The following is a 14,228-nucleotide window of genomic DNA, read 5'->3' as shown; positions in this document are numbered from 1 at the left end:
GCTGCAGGTTACTCGAGGGATGGAGACACTGATGTGCCAGGACCGGGAGCATCCCACGGGACACTGGTGGGGACACATGGGCCTGGCCCCCCCTTATCCTGCTTCAGGGCCCAGACAGCCGTGTCCAGCTGCATCCAGCTGTGCTGCCCACCCCCCCCCTGCCCAGCCCTCTCCCTGCATCAGCACTGCTGGAAACAAGCCCAACCCTAACTTTAGGCTCCATCAAACAGCCTCTTTTGGACTCCAATGGCACTTTTTTTTTATTTTTAGCACCTAATGCAAGCAACAGGGCGACGTGCTTTCGCTTCCCACACACGACACTTGCGTTATAAAAACCCCTCCCCTCCTGCCCACCCCTAGGGAAAGCCAGCAGCAGCAGCAAACACAGAGACTCAGACAGCAGAGAATTTTACAGCGCTCGCGTCGCCGGCCCCTAGGCCGCGGTGCCGTTGGGGGTCTTGTCCTGCCCCGCGTCCCGGGGCTCGTTGGGCGGGGGGATCTTCAGGTCCGAGGGCTCCACGTGCCAGATGTCCCGGGCGTACTCCTTGATGGTGCGGTCGCTGGAGAACTTGCCGGCCGCCGCGATGTTCCTGATGACCATCTTGGTCCAGGCCTTGGAGTTCTGCGAGGAATTCACAGGATCACCGGGTTGGGAGAGGCCTTCAGGATCATGGAGTCCAACCCAGCCCCAAGAGCTCAATTCAGCCCTGGCACCCAGTGCCACATCCAGGCTTTGTTAAACACACCAGGGATGGTGACTGCACCACCTCCCCGGACAGCCATTCCAGAAATTTATCACTCTTTCCATGAAAAAAATTTTCCTAATATCTCCCTTGGCACAGCTTGAGGCTGTGTCCCCTGGTTCTGTCAGTGCTGCCTGGAGAAGGAGACCAACCCCAGCTTCCAGGAAGTTGCAGAGGCACCCCTGAGTCTCCTTTTCTCCAGGCTAAAGGAGAGCGGTGGGGTCGGCCCCAAGGCTGGTTCTCAGCCAGGGATGCCCTGGGATGAGATCAGCCTCATCTCCAGCACGTTCCTTCTCCAGGATGGGATGCTGTGTCCCGGCACAGCTGCCTGCCCTGTCCCCGGGCTGGCACTCACCAGGTACAGCTCGCTGACCTTCTCCTGGCACTCGACATAAGCCTCGTAGTCGGCAAAGACTTTGAACCTGTAGCAGTGAAGAAAGGAGGAGTCAAGAGCAGGAGAAATAGGAATGCAGGATGCCTGATCCAAGGTGGTGTCACACCCCAGACCCTGAAATCCAGGGCTTAAAACTTAACGTTCCTTTACCCCGTTTTGGTGCAAAGGAGAAATCCCCACCAGACACTCTCAAGAGGTAAAAATCACACAAAAGTTTTACTTGCAAAAACAGCAAATTAAGGAAACTTTGGCAAAAAATACAACATTGTATTCAAAGTAAATACAAAGCTGAATTCAATGTAAAACCACTTATCACAGCATTACTTACCATTAATTTAGTATTCAGCATTTACTTAGGATTTATTTAGCATTTGCTTAGCCTATTTAACTGGGAAACCTTTAAAACCTTAAGATGTTATGTTACCATAAAGCTCTGTGAAAGGATTAAGAGAAGGAGGGAGAGAAAGAAGGAAAAGGTACAGAAAACCCACACAGCTACTGACTCCTGGGCTCCAGTGTGGGTGAGGTAGACACTCCAAGGAAGATGTCAGGGCAAGGTCGGCCATAAAGCCTCAGCTCCTTTTATACCCGCAGAACTTCATGGGCCCGCCTCTAGGTGGGACTTCTGGTCGCTCGACCAATCAGAGGCTGGTTAGTGCTGCTCCCACTATGATTGATTGGCAGCTCGGCCAATCAGAGGCTCGGTTACCACAGCCTCACATACTAAGGTGCCATGATTGACAGCTGTGCCAGGCTGAGGGCTCTGGGCACTGCCCCAGCAGAGAGCCGGGCCGGACCCCAGCCCCACACACACAGAGGGGTCCCAAGAACCCCAAAAACGGCTCGAGACATCGATCTAATCCCGTCTCTGACAGGTGTCCTCTAACACAAAGCCTCTGGCCAAATTACCTCATCTAAAGCCTTGTTGGTAAAGAACCCTGGATGGCCCCGAGGGAAATGCAGTGAAAGCATTTCTCCAATCCCACTGCCCATGGCTGACCAGCGCTCTGGCCAGGAAAGCCCTCGAGATGCCTCAGATTATCTGGAAGGGCTGTGCACCCAAAGACATTAATGTGACAATGGCCATCCATGGAGAATGATGCCTCAAGAGTATCATCCACGTGCAGCATGGTCCCAGCCAGGGGATGGATGGTACCCCAGCACCTCACCTGTCATGGTGGAAGAGCATGTTGACCACGTCGTTGAAGAGGTTGGGGTCTTTTGGGGAGAAGAAGCCACTTTTAATCTGGTCCACAGCCTGTTTCAGCTCGGGGAGCCGGTCGTAGTAGAGCTGGGCGTTGTACCTGGAGGGAAGGAGGCCATAAAATGGTGCTGCTGCCCAGGTACCTGAGGTGGCAGCCCTGTGGCACCCCCAGCCCTCACCCTTTCCTGTCCAGCTCCGTGACATCCTCCACCCTCATGCCAAAGATGAACAGGTTTTCCTCTCCAGCCTCCTCGGCCATCTCCACGTTGGCTCCATCCATGGTGCCGATGGTCAGAGCCCCGTTCAGCATGAACTTCATGTTGCCCGTCCCCGAGGCCTCGGTGCCCGCTGTGGAGATCTGCTCCGACAGGTCGGTCGCGGGGATCACTGCCAACAAAACACACCAGGGGCTCGTGGTGACCAGCTTTGGGTTTGTTTCCTGCTGAAGGACCATGGTGGGGAGCCACGGGATGGAGGGACACACCCTCCCCACAGCATGTCCCACCCAAGGTACCTTTCTCTGCCAGGGACACCCTGTAGTTCTCCAGGAAGATGACCTTCAGCTTGCTGCCCACCACGGGGTCGTTGTTCACCACCTGAGCCACGGCGTTAATGAGCTTGATGATCATTTTAGCCATGTGGTATCCCGGGGCAGCCTGGGAGAAAAACCACAGGTGAGCCAGGAGGGCTGGTGCCAGGGGCAGGTGAGGCACACCCAGCTCCCAGTGTCCAGGGAACAACCTGTTCATCCCTGTTCCCATCACCTAATTCAACACGTGTTACACCACATTTCTGGGGGCTTCCATGACCACAGACAGCAGATGGTTGTCCAAAGCCCACCCAAACTTGCTTGGGTTGAAGTACCAGTGCTATTCCAGTGCTTTTTGGGATAACTTTGTGGACTTAACACCATGGAATCATGGAATTGTTTAAGTTGGAAAAGCCCTCAAAGCCTACCATTCCCCCTCCACTGTCAAGACCACCACTGACCTATGTCCCCAAGTGCCATATCCACATGTCTTTTAAGTTCCTACAGGGATGAGCACTCCACCACTGCCCTGGGCAGCTGTTCCAATGCCTGAACACCCTTTTGATGAAGAAATTTTTCTTAATATCCCATCTAAACCTCTCGTGGCACAGCTTGAGGCCATTTCCTCTGTCATGTCCCTTTCTCCCTGGAAGAAGAGACCCTCCTGTCAGGGAGCTGTAGAGATGTGGCCCCATGAGACATCTACACCCACATCCCCCAGGACACTTCCAAAGACTTCCTCCAAAAATCTCTAAAACTCCTGACCCAACTTACCTTGCCTCCAATGATCACTGTCCTGGGCACAAACAGCTTTGCAGGATCCCTCCTGATTCCTGGAGAGAACAGCAGGGTTACTGTGGGATGTGGGGCACGGGGATGCTGCTGCAGCCCCGGGGCACCCTGTCCCCTCGGGGCGCGGTGCCTTACGGTTGTACATGGTGATGATGTGCAGGCAGTTCATCAGCTGCCGCTTGTACTCGTGGATCCTCTTCACGTGCACGTCGAACATGGAGGAAGGGTTGATCTTCACCTTGTACTCCTTCTCCAGGTACAGCGCGAACTTCACCTTGTTCTCCTGGGCCAGGGCAGGGACCTCGTCAGCCCCCAGGGAACACCAGCCCCCGCTCCCTGCTCCCCCTGCCCCTCACCTGCTTCACTTTGGCCACCTCCCGGATGAAGAGGTCGTCGTCCACAAACTTGTGCAGCTTGGTCAGCTGGCTCAGGTCCCGCACGTAGTCTTCCCCGATTTTCTGCAACAGGAGCAAGGGCACATGCTGATGGTGGGATGGTTTGGGATGGAAGAGATCTTGAACCCCATCCAGTTCCAAACCCTTGCCATGGGCTGAAACACCTTCCACTAGCCCATGGTGCTCCAAGCCCTGTCCAGCCTGGCCTGAAACACTTCCAGGGATGGGGCAGCCACAGCTGCTCTGGGCAACCTGTGCCAGGGCCTCACCGCCCTCACAGGGAAGAATTTCTTTCCAATATCCTATCCAACCTGTCCTCTGTCAGTCTACATCCATTCCTCCTTCTCCTATCTCTCCATCCCTTGTCCAAAGTCCCTCTACAGCTCTCGTGGTGCCCCTTTAAACACTTGAAGGGGCTCTAAGGTCTCCCTGAAGCTTTCTCCAGGCTGAACACTCCCAGCCAGGTGGAGTCAGGAGCATCTCCATGGCCTCCCTTGGACTTACTCCAGCAGCTCCACACCCTTCTGGATGCTGGAGACCCCAGGGCTGAATCCCCTCCCTCGACCCTGAACTCCTCAACCATCCAGAAGATGAGAATGGTTGAGGTTCCCAGGGCACGCTGGGCTCAGCAGGGAAGGCTCAGTGGCCGCAGGGCGCTCCCCCCGTGCCGGTACCTCCGCGATGAGCTCCGCCAGCCCCGGGTTGCAGAGCAGGAGCCAGCGCCGCGGGGTGATCCCGTTGGTCTTGTTCTGGAACTTCTCTGGCTCCAGCTCCGCAAAGTCCTCGAATCTGCGAGGGCGAGGATGGCACAGCTCCAGCCTTTCCCACCTGGCACCACCACCCCTTCCCAGGCCAGGGTGACCCATCAGCACCGCCCTCCCCTCACTCACACTTGAGTCTTGACGATCTCGGAGTGGATCTTGGCCACGCCGTTGACGGCGTGGGAGCCCACGATGCAGAGATGGGCCATGTTGATCCTCTTGGTGTCCCCCTCCTCGATCAGGGACATCCTCCGCAGCCGGTCCACGTCGTTTGGGAACAGGGACGCGATGTGCTGCCGGTGGAGCCAGGGAGGTGGTGAGAGGTGGTGGCACTGAGGGATGTCCCACCCCATGGCTTACGAGGAGGGGCCATGGCAACGTCCCCAGTGCATTTGACACCAGCCAGAGCGGTGGCTTTTACTCTGTTGAGGTGGTGCAAACTGCCTCTAAAGGGTGCCCTTTCTCAGCACGGATGTCTCTGCATAGAAGGATCCCCCCAAGCTGCCACACAGAGGGGTTTGGGGACACACACTTGGCCAGTGAGGCCATGTTGGCAAAAGCCTTGTGCTGACAGACCAGGAGGTCAAACCACTCCCAATATCATCTTTCCCAAGATGAATTTAGCACTTAGCAAGTAAAGAAATGCCAGCTCTTAAGTCCCTGAAGCAACAGGTGAAGCCTCTCAACAGTCACTAACTGCAGGATGGCATTGTGCTGGTGGAAAAGGGCTCTCCTACACATCAACTTCCCAAAACAGCAGCTGGAATCCCCCATCCCCACACCCAACATCACCAGTTTGTGCATGCCCCTCATCCTGACCCCCTCTTGGGAGCAGGCTCCCAGGCACTCACATCCAGGTGTCTCTGGTTGATCTCGTAGATGATCTGCAGGTGCCTGGGGAGCAGCTTCTCCACCAGGTCCACGGGCCAGCGCTCCAGGGCCTCGGGAAGCACCGTGTGGTTGGTGTAGGCAAAGGTCCTTTTGGTGATGTCCCAGGCCTGGCAGGGAAGAGCCAGTGCTCAGTCACACCTCAAGTGCCAGAACCCACCCTTGGTCCTCCCACCACGTCCAGCAGCACAGCCCAGCCAGCTCCTCCCAGTCCACACCAGTTAAACCCAGCCTGACTGCTCCACATCATTCCCAGCAGCCACAAAACTGGTTCCTCCACCATGGGCAGGTGGGTGCAAGCGCGGGAGACCATGTGGGGTGTCCATACCTTATCCCATGGCAGCTTCTCAATGTCCACAAAAATCCTCATCAGCTCAGGGATGGCCATGGCGGGGTGCGTGTCATTCAGCTGGATGGCAACCTGGGAGAGCAGGGTGGCACGTGGGGACACTGGGAACCCCACAGAGGGCCTACAAACATCTGCACGCTCTGGGAGGTGTTGAAACAAGCTCCAAGGCAGAGGTGGGAGCAGCCCTGGCTCGTACCTGGTCAGGGAAGGAATCAAACACGGTGCGGACGCTGTCCGTGCTCCCAAATTTGGATGCTTTGAAGCGGCGGATGATGTCCTGGAGGGTGGCAGCCACGACAAAGTACTCCTGCTTCAGCCTCAGCTCCTTTCCTTCGAAGAACTATGGGCAGAGGAGCAAGGAGCTGCAGGATTCCTGCAGGATTCACTGCAGTTCCTGCAGAAGGTTTCCCCAGGGTGTGCTTCCCCCAACATCAGGTGTAATCCCAAGCTCTTCTTGCTTCCCAGATTCCAGTACAAGGTTTGGGATGTGCTGGTGCAAACAGGTTAAATCCCAGCTGAGCATTGTCAAAACCTGTTCTCAGTGGTTTGAACTTTTTGGCTGCAAGGAAAGGTACCAGGACAATGGGAAGGGAAGCTATAGGAGCTATTTCCAAGACAAGGATTTCACCACTATTCATGCAGCAAAAAACATCAACTTGCTGGTTTGCAAAGTAAAAGCTGCAGGAGACAATCTCACCACTGGAGCTGCAATGCCCCCAGCTCTCCTTACCAGCTGGGAAAGGCTGGAGGAGGATTAAATGGGAAAAACACTACCAGGACCTGCCTTAAACAGGATGCAGAACAAGGAGAGCTTCCCTTTTTTATTTTTATTTTTTATTTTTTTTTTTCCCTGCTCCACAGCTTGGTTTGTGGCTAGGGAAGGGCTGTGTGTCCCACCATATCTCTGTGCCAGCTTGGCAGGAACTCCCAGAGCAAGAGGGCTGGAGTGCAAACAACCTCTGGTCCCAGGGTTGCAAAGGGCCACCAGGGTAACACCAGCAGCATTCAGCAGTTTGCCTTCATGTTATATTCTGAGATTCAAGGAATGTTTCTGCAGCAGGGCCTGCTCATCCCCACTCGCTCTAGGCAAGGCTCAGGGGCACAGACTCATCCTGCTGAGAGGCATCAACCCTCATCCAAGCACTGCAGGCAGCTTGAAACACAACTCAAACCATCTCTGCAGCATCCTGGAGTGAGGAGCTGCTCCCTTTCCCCCTCCTCCTGGACACTCTTTATCCACCCCTACAAGACCCCCTAGAACACCGCGACTCACGTTGTCGTTGGGGTAGAGCACCCGGGAGATGTTCTCCGCCAGGTTCCTGTCCAGCACGGCCTGGATGTAGTCCCCGACGTTGACTGGGGAGGAGCAGAGGGAGAGGTGGGCGTGGGACCCCCTCAGCTCTCCCCACCCCGCCCAGCTCCCACTTACAGTCGCGCAGGTTGAAGTCGTTGGGAGCGCGGGCCGACCACAGGCGCATGGTGTTGACGGTGTTGTTCATGTAGCCGGGCACGGGCGTGTCGTAGGGCAGTGCCAGCACCACCTGTGACATCCCCAGGGCAGCTGGAATTGGGCTGGGATCCCCACCATGCTCCCCCTGGAGCCCTCCCATCCCACAGAGCCTCCTGCTCAGGGCTGAGCTCAGGGTGGTGTCCCTGCATGAGTGGGGACATCCTTGGTACCCCTGCATGGGGACACCCCTCTGGCTCTGCCTGCTGGCTGGTGTTTGTCAGAAGTGCTCAGGGTTTGTAAAGGTCAGGAGCAGCTTAATTTACGTTTAATTTATTCCTGCTGGAGCTGCTTTTGGTATTTTGTAGAATCCCAGAATGGTTTGTGTTGGAAGGGAACTTAAAGTCCCTCTTGTTCCAAACCCCTGCCATGGGCAGGGACACTTCCCACTTGACCAGATTCCTCCAAGCTCGATCCAACCTGGCCTTGGACACTTCAGTGATGGAGAGCTTGGCTGCAGATGAGGAGCAGCCAAATCTGTCCTCATCCCCCTGTCCACCTCCTCCCCAGTTTGCCCCACCACTGCCTTTTCCATCCCAGCCCAACCTTCCCAGCAGAGGTTCTGCAGGACTCATCCCTGGGGTGCAGCCAGCCAGGGAGAGTCCTCCAAATGACAGGGCAAGCCATGCAAGGGACATTCCTGTCCCTAGCCCGTACCTGGGTGTCGATCCACTTGGCACCAGAGGCAGAGTGCTCCACGTGGCCGTAGAAGTGCACGGGCAGCATGTACTCAGGACGGGCCTTCTCCCAGGGATTGCCATGCCTGAGCCAGTCATCAGCTTCTTCCACCTGCCAGAGGGACACACAGCAGTGACAGGGCCACCCAGCCCTGGGGGTCCCCCCACCTGCAGGATGGCTGGGCCAGGATGGCTGGGAAAGGCTCTGCTCATGGCCAAGGGGAGGATGCTCTCAGTGTGTCCACCCTAAAGCTGGAGTTTGGCACAGCAGGGTCAGCCTGGAGGCACCACCCTGAACTCTGGGGTGTCTGTGCCTTCCATGGGGATGGGGACAAGCCCAAGGTGCACTGCTAATGTTGCTTTCCAAACCAGCCTCTTCCACAAGAGGAACACAAGTCTTCCATCCTCACCCACTCCAGGCAGCCGTGGAGCAGCTCTTGGGGTGGCCCTGAGCAAGGCCACCCTTGGCCTTGGGACAAGGGATGGAGCTGTGAGCTTGCACTGGGTTAAGAAGTTACATTTGTTCACGAAAATATCTGTTAAATTTTAAATATCACAGCAGCAGCAGCCCCTGAGCTGAGGAGAAGTGTCTATAACCCCTAATCTAAGGGGGAGGAGGTGAATGTGGGGCTCCAGCTGTGCCAGGGGACAGCGAGGGCCACACATCTCCATCCATACCTGCCACCCATCCCGGATCTTCTGGTTGAAGATGCCGTACTCGTAGCGGATGCCGTAGCCGTAGGCTGCCAGCCCCAGCGTGGCCATGGAGTCCAGGAAGCAGGCTGCAGGAGAGAGCAGAGCAGTGAGCCCTGCAGCCCTGGCAGATGGAACCTTCCCCCTGGGACAGCCACAAGCCCCAAGGGACAGGAGGCAGGGCCAGCAGCCTCCCAGCACCTTGCTCCGTGCTGGAAAGGCTGGAGCAACAACCCCCAGGATTAGGAACTTCCCACAGGGGATGTAAAGCCCTCAGGGATGTGCCCACCACCTGGGGGGGACACTCACCTGCCAGCCTGCCCAGACCCCCGTTGCCCAGCCCAGCATCCTCCTCGATTTCCTCCAGCTCTTCCATGTCCAGCCCGAGCTACAGATGGGAAAAAGGAGAGGGGCTGGAGACTGTCAGGGTGCCCAGCCCCACAGAGGGGAGGCACTGCTGGCACACAATCCCTTGCAGGTGGGCTCCAGGAGGGCTGGAAAGGCACCCAATTCCACAAGACCCATCTGTGCAGGTGGGAACTGTGATTTGCACCCAAAGCAGCTGCTCTCCCCCTCAGCTGTGTCTCTGTGCCATGGCAGGGGCCATCTCCCATGTTTAAGGTCACTCTACCAGGCTTTACACAAGGACATTCACACCCTTGACCTCGCCATGGGCAAGATCTGGGGGTGGCTGGCACCAAACTATAACCAGGGTGCTGCCCTTGGGGTTCCAGACACTTCCAAGGCATCTGAGAGGTTATTCCCAGGCCTGCTCCCTCTCTCCATGGCTGCAGCCCTGCAGGAGCAGGTATCAGGTTCCTGTTCCCGACCTGTTCCAGAACCCCCTATCCCTTGAGGCAGTCAGGAATGCCAGGAATGCCACCCAGGTGGAATATTCCTGCATCCCCAGCACCCCTATTCCTGGTGGAAGGCACCTGGGTGCCACCTTCCTGCTCTCCCAGCACCCCAATCCCTTGGGGACAGGATCCAAGTGCTGTGTTCCTGCTCCCTCAGCACCTCCATCCTCTGGAACAGACACCCAGGTGCCCTTCCTCCCAACTGCAGGCATCACCCTTTAGGGTGAGAAGCATCTACACCCCTTTTCCATGGAAATTTAATTTTTCCAGCCCAGGATGCTGTAGGAGGAAGTGGTTTTGCCTATGCAAAGTTCCTTGGGGAGCTCAGGTGGAGACCTTTGGGCCATTGCCCTGCCCTGATGTCCCCTGGATGCAGCAAGTGGGGATAAAAAATTTAACCCCGACCTAAAAATAAGTTCCTCTCCTTTGCAGTGTTTGCACAGAAGTTGTTCCTGCCCTTGTGCAACCACCCTGGCCACATCTGATGATGTTTAACACAAGAGGTGGCAGGGTGGGGACAAAAGGAGCCACCCAAAATCCTTTGACAACCCCAGTGCCACCTGGTGCCAGCACCCAGCTGGGCTTAATTCAAGGTTTTATTCCTCCCTGCCACTGATCATGGACATAAACAGCCTCATCCACAGAAGCACCAGTGTCCTTCCAGGATCCTGCTGCCTTCCCCAGGACACAGCAGCCAGGCTGGGCAGCTCCAAGCCTTTCAAGGGCAGGCACTGGAGCAGCCTTTATTCCCTAAGCCATCCCCCGTGGCTCAGGGAGCTCTTTACAGCCAATGTAGCAAACATGGACATTCCCAGGAGCTGGAAAACAGGGATCCCTCCCAGGGCAGGTCCTCAGCCCTCGTGGGATGCTCACCTGGTAGACAGCCTCGTCACAGGCATTCTGCAGCCCTAAGTTAATCATCGTGTTCTGCAGCGTCCGCCCCATGTAGAATTCCAGGGAGAGGTAATAAATCCTCTGGAAGAGAAAAGCACCCCGTGGTCACCGTGCCCAGGGCTGGAGGAGGCTCCTCTGGAGCTATTGTGTGATATCTCAAAAACAAACAGGAAAAAAGCCCAGCTTCAGCAGAGCAGGGCGGTTTGCAGCAGGAATTCCAGGCTTGTGGCTCCCAGGCGGCCCTGCAGCCCCTGCCCTGCCCTCCTGCTCCTTCCCAAACCGGGAGGAGGCTGTTCCACTTGGACAAGCCCCGTTGCCCTGTCCCAGGGTGGGGACAGCTCCACGATGGTGGCAGCACCAAGCTAAACTTTAAAGAGGAGCCGTTTCCTAATGTCACTCCGGGCTGCAAAGCCACCGGAAAACCGAGCGAGCTGGCGGGGCCAGGCGGTGGCTGTGGGGACATGGGGCTTCCCCTGCTGTCCCCTGGGGACACCGCCGCTGACACGGCGGGCGCAGGATGCGGCCGGTCCGGCCTTGTGTAAGCCCCGGCGTCAGCACCGGCAGGTTTTAAGGAAGGATTTAGGCTGGGGGAAGCCGCTGACTCCACAGCTTTCCCCAGGACCTGCGCGGGGTCGGGCGGGGAACGGAGGTGCGGTAGAATCCTGGAGTCCTAAAACGGTTTGGGTCGGGTCGGGATGGAGCACAAAGATCGCCTCGTTCCAACGCTCCTGTCACGGGCAGGATGTGCCGGGCAGGATCCACTGGGATTTACTGGTTTGACTCCAGCAGAGCGGGGAGCAGAGACCCCAGGCAGCAGCAGCCGGGGTCCCAGCCCCAAACCCTGCTAGAGCTCCTTCTCCTCAGCCCTACACAACACGGGGGAGCGCTGAGCTATCGCGGCTGGCACGGTCCCAGCGAGGCGCTGGCAGGGAGGAAATTGATGCCGACAGGGACGTCCAGGTGTCAGGAGGGGGATTAGGGCTTAATCCCCCCGCGGCAGAGCCCGGAGCAAGGCAGCGGGACGAGCAGCAGCGCAGCAACTCCTGCACAAACCGGATCTCTCACGCTTGGCATCACTTGCGTTAAACAAGACCTGCTTGCGGTTGGCTTCGGGTGCCTTTAAGCCTTTCCAATAATTCCCCCGGGAAGGCTTTGGAGTTGGTTTTGGTAGACAGCACCCACGCCGGCGCCGCGGGACAACAAACGGCGTTCCCATGCCCTGCACCCCGCTGCCGGCCAAGCCGGGCTCTGTTTGTTTTGCAGAGCAAAGGACAGTGGCCTCGCTTGGTAAAGTCCAGTCCCTCCTCTCGGAAAAGTTACCGGAACAGCCCTAAATCCACGAAAAACCGAGCCCCGCCAATCCCTCTATTCCAGCGCGGAGGGAGGGTTCACATCCACGGGGTTCCCACGCCAGCCACAACCCAGGACCCTCCGTGGGGGGTTCCCAGCACCCCGCCCTGCACGGAGGGGCTTCCCCCCATATCCCACCGCTCCCACCTTGGGATCCTTCTCGTAGTAGTACTGCTGCGTGCGGATCCAGCGCCCCACCAGGTGATCCCGCACGGTGTGGGCCAGCGCGAAGTAGTAATCGCGTGGGGTGGCCACATTGCGGTCCTTGACCAGGGTGAAGTGCAGGTGCCGGTTGAAGCCCCGCTTCAGCTCGGCCACGCTCTCTGCGCCCACGATCCCGCGGATGCTGATCTGCTTCCGCCGCTCCTGGTCCGACAGCGGCCGCGACATCGCGGCGGGGCTGCGGGGACACGGGGAGGGGGCACACGGACACACGGGCTGGGCTCCGGGGCCGCGTTCCGCCTCCGCCCCGCGCTGGCACCGCCCCGGGAGGGGACGGGACGGGGACGGGGATGGGGACGGGCCCCGGCAAGGGCCGCCCACGAGTGGGGAGGGAGCGGCGGCCGCCACCGGGGGCGCAAAGGGGGGACCCCGAGGAGGGACAGAAGGGGGTGCAAAGGGGGGGATCCCGGGGATGGACAGAGAGGGGGCAAAGGGGGGGAATCCCGGGGATGGACGGAGTGGGGTGCACAAGGGGGGAATCCCGGGGATGGACGGAGTGGGGTGCACAAGGGGGGAATCCCGCGGACGGACAGAGGGAAGCGCAAAGGGGGGACTCCAGGAACGTGGCCTGGGCGTGTCCGGGGACCACCCCTTGGCTGGGTCACTGAGGGGCGTGCAAAGGGGGGACCCCGAGGGTCACAGAGGAGCGTGCCAAGGGAGGGGGACCCCGGGTATGGACGGGGGGGTGCAAAAGACAGGAAGAACTCGCAGTGGCACAGAAGGGTCCACAAAGGGGGGGGATCCTGGTGGTCTCAGAGAGATGCGCAAAACGGGGCTCGTGGGGGGGTGTGCAAAGGGGGTGCCCGGGCAGGTGCAGAGGAGGGGGCCGGGGCAGAGCCGGAGCCCCCCGGGCGCACCCGCAGCGGGAGGAGCCCAGCGCTTCCCCCGGCAGGGACCGCCCCACGCGTGGCCCCGCCCGCGGGACAGCCTCTCCTGGAGCACGTACGAGGAAGGTGCTTCCCGTCGGACCCGGAGGGAAAACCCGGAAAGGGTCGTGGTGTGTCCCCCCTTGTCGCGATCCATCCTCGTGCCCGTGTCACGGTCCCAGCCCTGTGTCCCAGGTGTCCCAGCCCTGTGGTCCTGTCCCCGTGTCACGGCCCCTTCCTGCCCGGCTGTCCCCCGCCCTCCCCCGCAGCATTTCCCGGCCCCCTCCCTTTCCCCCCGTCTCCTCACTGTTCTCTGCCTGCCCGCAATCCCTCTGGAAATGGCGTGGGATCGTTTTCCCCGCTCCGGGCTCTTCCCGGCTGCCTCCCGCACCGGCTGCCCGAAGGACCCTGCCCTGCCCTGCCTCCGGTTCCTCCCAAGGGCAAAAATATCCGATACGAGCTTCCACGCAACACTTTCTCCTCCCCCTCCTCCTCTAGCCATGGCCCCGAAGGCTTTCCAGGCTGTTTTCCCTGTCCTGGCCTCATCCCCAGCAGAGTGGGCAGCAAGGCAAGGAAATGGGATCGTGCTGCTCTGCCCCGCTCAGGTGAGACCCCATCGGGCCCTGGGGTCCAACATCAGGAGGATGTGCAGCTGCTGGAGTGAGTCCAGAGGAGCCACGGAGCTGCTCCAGGGGCTGGGGCCAGGCTGGGAGAGCTGGGGGTGCTCACCTGGAGAGGAGAAGGCTCCAGGGAGAGCTCAGAGCCCCTGGCAGGGCCTGAAGGGGCTCCAGGAGAGCTGGAGAGGGACTTTGGAGGAAGACCTGGAGTGACAGGATGGGGAAATGGCTTCACAGTGCCAGAGGGCAGGATTAGATTAGATTAGATCCATGCACTTGCTTCCATCCAGAGAGTAAGAGAATCACAGAATCATGGAATGGTTTGGGTTGGAAAAGAGCTTAAAGATCATTTAGTTCCAACCCATGCCATGGGTAGGGATACCTTCCACTAGCCCAGGTTTCTCCAGGCCCTGTCCAGCCTGGCCTTGGACACTCCCAGGAATGGGGCAGCTACAGGGCAAGCTGTGCCAGAGCCTCACCACCCTCACAA

General features: G+C 58.5%; 1 protein-coding gene across 2 annotated transcripts; it reads right to left on the bottom strand.

The window, feature by feature from the left end:
* Positions 1 to 234: 234 nt before the first annotated feature.
* PYGL (glycogen phosphorylase L) lies at positions 235 to 13,542 on the bottom strand. 2 transcript variants are annotated; one of them, XM_041410214.1, is made up of 21 exons: positions 13,429 to 13,542; positions 12,181 to 12,433; positions 10,663 to 10,764; positions 9,242 to 9,320; positions 8,918 to 9,021; positions 8,220 to 8,351; positions 7,485 to 7,596; positions 7,329 to 7,411; positions 6,252 to 6,395; positions 6,035 to 6,127; positions 5,670 to 5,816; positions 4,948 to 5,111; positions 4,732 to 4,846; positions 4,019 to 4,120; positions 3,798 to 3,945; positions 3,645 to 3,703; positions 2,856 to 2,997; positions 2,521 to 2,728; positions 2,307 to 2,441; positions 1,099 to 1,165; positions 235 to 622 (listed from the first exon to the last, which is right to left on the bottom strand). In XM_041410214.1, the coding sequence occupies exons 2-21, from the start codon at positions 12,421 to 12,423 to the stop codon at positions 434 to 436; spliced, it is 2,568 nt and encodes an 855-aa protein (XP_041266148.1). In that variant the 5' UTR covers positions 12,424 to 12,433; positions 13,429 to 13,542; the 3' UTR covers positions 235 to 433. The 2 variants fall into 2 exon arrangements, with proteins under 2 accessions (XP_041266148.1, XP_041266138.1); XM_041410204.1 differs by lacking the exon at positions 13,429 to 13,542 and adding an exon at positions 13,202 to 13,416.
* Between the last annotated feature and the right edge of the window lie 686 nt (positions 13,543 to 14,228).

Source organism: Onychostruthus taczanowskii, unplaced genomic scaffold, assembly GCF_017590055.1.
Source record: "Onychostruthus taczanowskii isolate IOZ18803 unplaced genomic scaffold, ASM1759005v1 scaffold100, whole genome shotgun sequence".
NCBI classification, from domain to species: domain Eukaryota; kingdom Metazoa; phylum Chordata; class Aves; order Passeriformes; family Passeridae; genus Onychostruthus; species Onychostruthus taczanowskii.
Note: the sequence above shows the minus strand (reverse complement) of the source record. Positions and strands in the feature narration are given on the sequence as shown.